Below are 10,620 nucleotides of genomic sequence, written 5' to 3'. Positions count from 1 at the left end.
GAGTCAACCAGGCGAGTCAACTCAGTAATGGACCAAAAAAAATCCCCACCGGCAGGGAAAGGGAAAAACAAAAAAGACTTACAGGCAAAACACGGCAAGAAGAAGAATCATCCGGGTGCATAGCGGCGGCGTTCAACTCCGACGAGTCCGCCGCCGTGGTAGAAGAAGATTTGGGCTTAACGGAAAAGGGTGGAACGACGTCGTCTTCTTCATCTTCCTCACCTATATCCGAAGAGAAATCCAGAAGGTCATCCATGAAAGCCAAAGAAGACTCCATTTTCGTGTGTGTTTCTTTTTTCTTCTTCTTCGTTTTTTTTTTTTTAGAGAGAGAGAGCCCGTTTTCAAGAGAGAGAAAGAGGTTTTGTTGTTGTGAGTCTATTATTATCGTCAACACGATGGCTTCGTGAGGGTTTTTGGGTATAGTGGAGGGAAAACGAAAGAGGGGATGTAAATTTTTCCTCTCCGTTTTTTTTAAAAAAAAAAAATAATAATAACAATAAATATCTTTTATTTTTAAATAACGTATAGAAAGATGGGGGACTAATCATGTGTGGAGAAGTGTAGAGTTAGGAAAAAGAAGAGGGTTTGACTTTGACTGAGAACTGAAGTGAAAGGATGAAGATCGAAATAGTGGGACCCAGTGTGAGTTGGCAAATACTGAGAGGAAGTACACCGTATTTAGCGTGGATCAGAGTGTGGGGATAGAAAGGGAGGGTAGAATGGTAATTAGGAGGTTTAAGGAGGGGTAAATTAGGGAGAGGAAAAAGGGTGTATATGTATAGAGATCGATGGTGTGTCGAGGTCTGGGGACTGGGACGACGTTCACGATGTCGTCGTTTTACTGCAACCAATAAGATTCTTCCACGTACTTAAGCCAATGGGAGAGAGACACGTGTGGGTTTCTTTTATTTAGGAGTTTTTTATTATTTGAAAAAAATGGTGGGGCCCCTTGAGACATACCCCGCATGTGGCGGCGATGATAGTGTTTTGACTCCACGCGCTGAGTGATCAATTTCAATTTTCAGTAGTACGAGCGTGGGGTCCACGCGAGGGGCAATAGTGTAAATTTAGTAGTTTGGAATATGATATAGGAATAGTAGTGTGTGTGCATGTGATGTGATGAAGGTGGAAGTGGGGAGCCTCAAAATCCCCACTACAAAAAAATAATAATAATAATTTTTGAGCCGACCATACTTTTTTAGATATATATATATATATATATATAGAGGTTTAACTATAAAGCTTCCATCAAAATGTGTTTAGTTTGATGATAATTGACATAGTGTTCTATTTTAGAAGTCAATCCCTTGATACTTCATCTTCATAATTGTTGTACTAAAAATAAACTATAAGGTCAAAAGTTCAAATGTTAATACTTTATATTATTATACTAAAAAAAGAAAGTAATATTGACTAAAATTTGAAGATGGTTTAAAATCTTGAATCATATTAGAGTTTGGAAAATCACTCATAAAATTATGAACTTTTCATTTTGTGTCTAATAAAAGAAGATACAAAGACAAAAGATTTCAGGCATTGATTTTTTAAGGTTTCACCTAACAATCAAAGTAATAGCATTTTTTTTTTCAAATAGGTTAAATTGAAGTACATAATTCTATAGTTTTAGATCAATTTCAATTTGACTCTCATTGTTTTATAATTTTCAAATATTCTCTATAGTTTTTGTTTCGTTTCAATTTAATCTTTGTGGTTTAGTTGAATCTTACATCATCTCTATGTTTATCATATTGACTGACCATTTTAATTGCGGAGATAATGAGCTAAGATTTTCTAATTGTGGGACAAACTTTAGTTAGATTTAAGATTACATACGAAATTATAAAATAATAACAATAACATGAGCTTTTTTGGTCGAGGAAAGATAATTATGAGTAATGTATTAGATTTAACCAAATCCTAATCAAGATCGTAGCCTTCAACTAAGGGTATTTGACGTACAGAATTGAGTTGAGTTGAATTGAGTTGAATTGAGTTAGTAATTATTATAAGCGGAAAGTATTTGGGAGAGTTAATGTGAATAACAAGGTGAAAACTGTGAATTAACACAAATAACAAGGTAATAAACCTCTCTAATAATTTGTAAACCAAATGGTGGGTGAATTTTTCTTACCCACCCAATCCAACCCAACTTGGGGCCAAACACCCCTAAATGAATCAAAACATAACTTTTAAAATTGAATGGACCAAATCGAAACTAATTTGACTTAACAAAATGACTTATATAACATATATGAATCAATCAAACTAAAATATATATATATATAGAATCCAAGATTGTTCTTTTTTATCTAGTCTAATATAGACATTTAAAACAACAATTTGGAACATTTTTACTAGTTATTCAACTATTGATTATTTTTAATTATTTTCTCTCTCTTTATTTGTTGTTATTATATTTTGTAGTACATTGTTATTATTATTATTATTATTATTATTTTAAAAAAATTATGATTATGATGATGTTCTAGTTCTCAATAATGTAATGATGTGAAATATATATGTATTGAAATACTTAGGTGGAGCATTGACTTAATTAAGGTTCATGGGTTTAGTAAAATAGGTATTAGATAGAAATGGAGACTTAAGACCAAAATTGTTGGGTTGGGGTTTCAAATATGGAAACTTCAAATAAATATATTTTGAACTTTTTTAAGTATCAAAATCATTAATTTTGAAAAGTCAGATAGTGGAAATAGAATTTAAACCCCAAAAATTGCCATACAATTGATTTTATTTATTAAGATTTGAAATGAGAATCTGTTCAAATTAAATATATATATATGTCATGGAAAAGGTAGATATTTTTTAAAAATAGGTCCACAAATTTTTAGGATTTGAAACCAGATTCCTTACCTACTTTAGGTGAATCCCATTCTCCCATTCTTGATTTGGGGTGGGCCTACAATTTTATTATTATTATAGAAAAAATTTTATAAATAATTTTGAACATTTTATAAACGCCAACAAATCATATTCTACCATACAACTTAATTGCAAATCTCAGTGTATATATGTGTGTGTATGTGTGATGTTTTTTATTATAACATAAACGTAAATAGGATGTAATGTTGATTCTAATTAGGACAAAAATAATAAAAATTTTACCAATTTTATTATAAAAATATGAAATGCCATTTTTACTAGAAAATTATATAAAATAAGGATCGTCAATCTTTTTAGCTCGTTTATGAATGAAGCAAGTAACGGTTGCAATATGGAAATGTCACTTTTATTGAAACTAGTTTTTTAACACGTGCATCGCATGACGTATTTTCAATTATTTTATCATATTGATTGTATTTTCATTTCAATTTATCATATATTAAGAATAAATTTTGGTGACCACGTATCAATATCCAACACTCTTCATTTTATATTTTCAAGAAAGTAATGTTCTTCATTTGGATGTACAAAAATTTAAAAATTATAAATGGTCTATATAATTAAAGTATTTTTAGCTTTTATTTCAAAAAAAGAAAACATCTAACTTTAAAATTTTGAATTTTAAAAAATTTTCAAAATCCACTATTAATTATAACGAAGGCAAAAATGGTAAATTCTGAAATAAATTTTTATAAAGAAATGGTTAAAATTGAGATTAATATTGTTTAAAAATTATTCTATATCTATTGATTAAATATACTTTAAAGTAATCAATTTTATAAATTTAATTATAAAAATAAATGGATCTAACTTTTCATATTATAACCTCTTTTATCTCTTAAATACTTTTTAGGTTATGTATTAATGTGAGAATGTGAAATAAATTGATTAAACATTATAACATCTTTTACCTCTTAAACATTTTTTAGGTTATGTATTAATGTGAGAATGTGAAATAAATGGATTAAATTTTTCATATTGTAACATTTTTTATCTCTTAAATACTTTTTAGGTTATGTAATAATGTGAGAATGTGAAACAAGAGTAAATAATTAATGTTTTTTAGAAGAAATTATATATTTCATTAATCAAAATCATCTCTCAATGAGTTACAAAATAGAGCATCGTATTCAATAATAGACCTTATCATATAGATATATTAACCGTCCATATTTCCTCTTCTCCCACATTAGAAATAATTTATAAGGACAATTTAGATTTTTTAAATTAGTCCAAAAATGACTATTTCCTTAGCCACTCTTTAGAACGGTAATATGATAAAATTATAGATATAAATATCTAATAAGTCAACAAAAGAAATGATGGGTTAATCAAATAAAAATAAAAATTATATTAATAACTAAAGATTTAAATTAAAAACTGACAAATGGAAAATAAAGAGAATTCAAGGCTTGAATCGGTGGTAGATTAGTGGTTTTTTTATTCTTGTTCACGTTTGTTTGAACCTTATTAATAACTATGGCATGATTTATAAATTTAGTTTTAGACAAAAGGATAAAATAGTCCTAAAATGTTTTCTAAATATTGTAGCTTTTTAATATAGTATAGATATTAATAAAATGGTAATGCCAGTATTTTTTCCTTTTTGTTTAAGGAAGATTCCAATGAATTTGTTTAAAGAATCACAAGTTTACAAAGCCATAAGAATATTTAATTAACAAATAAATATTTGAGAACTTTTTACGGATAGGAGAAATGTCAACCTATTTATAAAAATAGCAAAAAAAATATCGATAAATTTCTATCAATATATATCATATAATATCAATGATAGACTTATATCAGTTTGTATAGCTGATAGACACTGATAGACTTCTATCGCTCTTTATTAAGAAGATTAAATTTTGCTATTTTGTGTAAATAGTTTCCATTACTTTTCTATTTTTGAAAATCTCTCCGAGTGTTTCTCTTTTTTAAAAATAAAGTTTAAAATTCTTACTATTTGTTGTAAAATAAAATCTTACTGATAATGTTAGGTCTAAATTAATTATAATTTGTTGATAATTTTTTTTTCTTTTGTATTTTGTAAATTTTATTATATCAATTACAATTTGTTGATAATTTTATTATATTCTGTCAATTTATTTTGTGATATAATAAAAATGTCAATTCATTCCTCACGTAAAATATTGAGACCATAAAAATATGAAATGTCAACAAAGTTATTGACATGATGAAAAAAACTTAAAACCCATTATAATACTATATATTGTGGTGGAAGTCAATTCCATTTTGTCGTTTTTGAGGCTAACCAAGAACCAAATCAAACCGATTGGTTTTCTAAGAAAAGAAATCAAATCGATGTTCAATAAAAGAATAAACCGATGGATTGATTTTTATTTGGTTTGATTTATTATCAATTTAGTTCTCAATTGTTTGCCCTTTTTTCTTCCACTTTTTGTTTTGAATTGGATTTTTTTTTTCTCTTTTCAAATTATTATATTTTTTTATATGTATTGAAATTGGACATTTTTGTTTTTTTTTCCTTGACCCTTTTCCTAAATAACAAACATAAGTGTAATATAATCACTAAAATACTAAAATAAATTTACTGGTTAGAGTTTATTTTTAAATACAAACCAAAATGTCCAATTTTAAACAAAGAAACAAAGATCATATTACACCAATTATTCGATTGGTTCAGTTTGGTTTTTCCATTTTTGTTTTATATTGCACTTCTGACTATATATACTAGCATTGCATTCTAAGTTTACTTCTTCACTTTGTATGGAGGGACCTACAAACTATGAATGGGTGTTATAATATATTAGTAAGTTTGTTATAGTATATTCAGCGTCACTCCTTCTGTGCATGGTTAGCAGTGAGGGATAGGTTGGGTACGTGAGATTGGTTGAGGAGTTAGGGTGTGTTGTCTGAGGGGGTGTCTTCTGTGTGGGGGAGGTGTGGAGTCGCGGGATCATTTATTTTTTGGGTGTGAATTTGGGAGAGATGTGTGGTCTAGTGTGTTGCGTCAGTTAGGTTCGACGCATTGGGTGGCTAGTTGGGATGTAGAGTTGTGTTGGTTGTGTCGAGTGGGGTCGGGTAAAGGGGTGCGTAGTAAGTTGTTTTGTGTTTTCTAGCGTGCTTTCATATACTACATCTGGCAGGAGCATAATCGGCGGCTGCATGGAGGTCGACCGAGGTCAGTGTCTGCTCTGGTTCACCTTATGTCTCTACAGTTCGTGCTCGTGCTACTTCCTGATGAGTTGACCTTCTTGGTCTTATCTAGTGTATGTACAATTTTTTTTTTTTTTGAACTTCATGTTGTTCTCTGTTTTGTTGTAGCCCCTAGTTTGTGGGGTTTTGGGTTCTTTTCTCTGTCTTTCACCTTGGTGGCTTGTGAGTTTGCATTTATGTGTTGGTTCTGTTATGGTCTTATCCCGTTGGTTTTGTTTTGGTTTTGTTGCCCAGTTTTTGCTTATGCTTTGATGCTTGATCCTGGGCTGTGAGATCCCCTTTTTTGTTGTATAATAATATCACCTATTCTAAAAAAAAGTTTGTTTTTAAAAGAACAACAAACACAACAACTGTAAGAAGGGAAGATTAAACGTTCGGTCTTGATGGAAGAAAATCAAATCAATTACTCTTGAGCGAAACTCACTTTAACAATGTATTAATATGTGATTTCCTTTTTCGAGTGTTACAACAGAGAAACTAAAAACAAAGAGTTTCAAAGTAAGTGTAAAGAAAAAGGAAAAGGGAAAAGTGTAAAGAAAAAGGAAAAGGAAAAATTAACATATGGAGATAGTTTCTCCACCCTCAAATTTATAGATTTGAAAGGGAATAAGATCCATTTGAATACTCATAATCAATTTTTAAAGGCTAGAAAAGGAAATAAAAACATTTTGGAAATAATAATCAAATTCCAAATTCATATAAAAGATCGAGGATCACAGATCATTAAAGTTTAGGTATATCACATGTCTTAAACACATAATTTCAATACTTAAAATTTTAGAAAATCAAAACCAAATATATTTTTTTATATATATAGAAAAACAGTCGTTTAATATGTTATAAGTAATTTTGGACCTATGAAAAAATTTAAAAAGAGAATAAAACATTGGAAGTAAAATTAGAACGAAATGGTAGGCCAAAAGAGTTCCTTACAAAAGTGGGCAGAGAAATTGAGCTGACATGCCTCAGTATTTCGGTAGGTTCTTTATTTAAAATATCTTTTGTTGTCCATTGAGAGTCTGTTTTCAAGAGGATAAAGGAAATCTAATCCTAATCTTAAAAGGATGAAGGGAACACCAACTTTAGCTCCATTATAAATAGAGCATGAGAGTTCCACAACAAGGTAAGTTCATCTTCTTTGCCATTAAAGCTTACTCTGACCATTGTGTTGAAATCTGACTTAAGCATTAGAGTCTCTATGACACATGCACTACATCGGTGTATTATTATTATTTTTTTTTACTGTTTTGTAGGTTCTCTCTTTCTCAAATTATGATTTTATCGTTGATGGCATGTGATGGTCAGGTGAATTTTCTTAACCAGATTTTACCATCTATGTAATGTATTTTTAATAGATTGTTTGAAATGATAGTGATTTATGAATCAATAAATAATTAAAAGTTCATTTCATTATCATTATATTTACCATTATGCTACTTATTAAAGAAATACAACTAAAACATTGAAAGTTATAAATATTTATCCCCTACAATAGACAAAATAAAATTGGTTTCTTATAAAGTACAATGATCCTTTCCATTATTGTTTCCATTATTGCGGTTTTATTTGTATGGAAGATAATGCATCCTATCCCTTACCTTACCTTGATGTTGAACCTATCCCAACCCTACATGTGTACTTTCTCTATTTCTAGCCACTAGAATTTTTTTAATATTTTCTTTTATACAAATTGGTTATGTAAACATGGCCCATTGTCACACTTTTATTAAATTGTTTTTTTTATTAAAAAAAAAAACTAATAATACTGACCAAAATAATTTACAATATTTGATAAGAGAAGCAATATATTGTTTCTGTGAAAATTATTCCAAATGGTAAATCTATTAAAAATATTTATAAAATATAGCAAAATTTTAGAATTATCAATGATAGACGTTGATAGACACTGATAGACTTGTATCAATGCCTATCAGTGGTATTGATAGATACTGATAGAAGTCTGTCAATGTCTATCACGTCTATTATTGTTAGTTCTAAAATTTTGCTATATCTTGTAAATATTTTGATTTATTTTTCTATATTTAAAAATAGTCCTTATTTTTTTCTCTGGAGGGAATTAGAATTATTGGTCTCTCGATTGAGACAATAAGTAACTTGAAAAAAATAAACAAATAGTTATGAATAAACTAGCTTATTACTTTCATGCTATTTCTTATTTAGTTTATTCTTAAGTGAAAAAGATGCACAATTATTAAATAAAAGAAGTGTGATCGATTTTTTCAATAAATAATAATTGATTTGGTATTCGAACCTTTCTAAGCTTAATTGTTTTTCAACTAGAAAATATATCTCAATTAATTATTTTGTTGTACTCAACCCTTCTAATAATTATCGTATAGAATAAACACATCAAGTATAATCAGAAAATGAAGAAAAATAAACCATTGCAAGTTGCCAACGGGACAAAGGCAGAAAGTTTTCATGTTTTATATATATATAAAAGATATTTTAAAACTTTTTTCAAAGTTGTATTATTTATATTCATATTTCATGATGTTTTTCTGATCTTATATTGATTGTTAAGATGGTAATTAATATCTTATTTTATTCAACTATACGAAGATTAATACAATCAATCTATTATTAAGAAGTCATGAATTTGAACAATAAAGTAATATAAAGAGTTTAGAGAATGATATAAAAAATTTCACTATATGGTAGAAAGTAAAATTTTATTACAAATTATAATGTATTAATAATCATAAAATTTATTTTTTCGTGAAAGGTAAAAAGTAAAAATCTCTCTCTATATATACCGAATATATGACAAGATATATCAATTTTCATCATAAACTTTCAATTTCATCAAAATACACTTTAAATTTTGATAAGCATTACCATCTTCAATTTAAACTTGAATTAAGTTGCAATTTTTATCATCTAATAGACTTTCATTTGAGAAATATATATATATATATATATATTAATAGGTAATATTATTATACAACAACAAGAGGGATCTCACAATCCAGGATCAAGGCACCAATGTAAAAAGAGCATCTACAAAGACCACAGTTCATGAACCAATAAAACAGAACCAACAACAAGACCAATACGAACAAATAACCAAACATCTAGAAGAACAAAAAAAACATCACAATCTGAGGACCTCAGAAACTGGACAAACAGGGTTAAAGTATCCAAATAAAAAACGAAGAAATCTGACAAATTAGATAAGTCCATAAAGATCAAAACAGTACGCACACGAACCATAGATATAATAAGTTGAAACACAGTAGACGCCAGCATCAGCTGATCGCCGTGTAACTGACGTTTCCTCTCCTGCCAAATATAGAAAATCGATGCACACCAAGACTTTAAATAACTTACTCCTCACATCCTCATCAAACCCCATCGAACACACCCAACTCAACTCCACGTCCCACCAGCAACACGATGAGACGAACCCAACAAGCAACAAATTAATGACTATACAATATCTATAATCTATAATATATAAAAAAGTCAAGATCAAGAAAAAAAATCGACAAATTTATCCTTCTATATTTTAATTAATTACATCTACACTCTTTTTCTAATTCGTATAAATCAACAGTTTAAAATTAAATAGATTAAATTTATAACTTATTACTTATAATTGTAAAATAATTTTTAAAAAACTTCTTCAAGTTCCCTTTTACAAAAACATGACATGTAATTGAATAATTATTGCAATAATTGGTGATATGGTAGTTAAAAATCATTTGACTAATTTGAAATAAATGAACCATTTAAAATTAAATACATTAAATTTATAACTTATTACTGTAAAATGATTTTTTAAAAACTTCTTCAAGCTCCCTCTAAACAAAAATAACATAGCATAACATAGAATTGAATAATTAGTGTAATAATTGGTCCTATTGTATTTAATTTACCATTATAGATTGATATTTAATTAGAATAAATAAACGTTATTTCCAAATTTAATATATAAACACAGTTGATATTTCTCACCTTGTGTGTTAATTCTCATTTTTCAAAGATTGAAGATTGAAGGCGAAGATGGAGATTGAAAATTAAAGATGAAGATGAAGATTGTAATCGTTTATGGAAATTTTTGTTTGTTAATTTTCACTGTATGTGTTGTCTATTGAAGGCACACAAATTTACTTTCTTAAACTTTTAGTTTATCTAAAGAACGAGGTGCATTATTTTGATTTAATTATTTCGTTTATTTTCTATAAGATGATAGAAATTATGATTAAAAATTCGAAGTCTTTCTAAAGAGATAGTCAACAAAAGTTACAATTTTTTTGTAAATTTATGTCACAACAAATAAAAAACGGAAATCGAGAACTCCTTTGCATTCAAATTCTTTTATTTGTTGCACTTATTATAATGTGTTTGAAATTGTATTATAAATATTTTTATAAGAGAAATCTATTCAAGATGATATTGTTCAAAGAAATTATTAAACGAAATTTAAAAAGGGAAGAACACTTTTTTGTATTCCATAATTTTAATAAATCTAAATTTGGCACAAAATTAAGTTAG

The 10,620-nt window shown here is 28.1% G+C and overlaps 1 protein-coding gene and 1 long non-coding RNA gene across 2 annotated transcripts in view; one reads left to right on the top strand and one right to left on the bottom strand.

Moving 5' to 3' along the window:
* The window catches only part of LOC120068036 (GATA transcription factor 1), a 1,849-nt gene extending 1,411 nt beyond the window's left edge, over window positions 1-438 (bottom strand). The window contains exon 1 of the mRNA XM_039019707.1: window positions 83-438. Coding sequence (XP_038875635.1) covers window positions 83-277 — 195 coding nt within the window. The 5' untranslated portion in view covers window positions 278-438. The remainder of the gene's footprint in view (window positions 1-82) is intronic.
* A 6,806-nt stretch (window positions 439-7,244) lies between these two features.
* Window positions 7,245-10,262, top strand: LOC120068161. The gene is made up of 2 exons (XR_005479111.1): window positions 7,245-7,407; window positions 10,109-10,262. It is a non-coding gene; the product is annotated as an uncharacterized LOC120068161 (long non-coding RNA).
* Window positions 10,263-10,620: the final 358 nt, after the last annotated feature.

The sequence above is a fragment of the Benincasa hispida genome, chromosome 12 (genome assembly GCF_009727055.1).
Source record: "Benincasa hispida cultivar B227 chromosome 12, ASM972705v1, whole genome shotgun sequence".
NCBI lineage: Eukaryota > Viridiplantae > Streptophyta > Magnoliopsida > Cucurbitales > Cucurbitaceae > Benincasa > Benincasa hispida.
The sequence above is the reverse complement of the archived record's forward strand: the minus strand, read 5'-3'. Positions and strand labels throughout refer to the sequence as shown.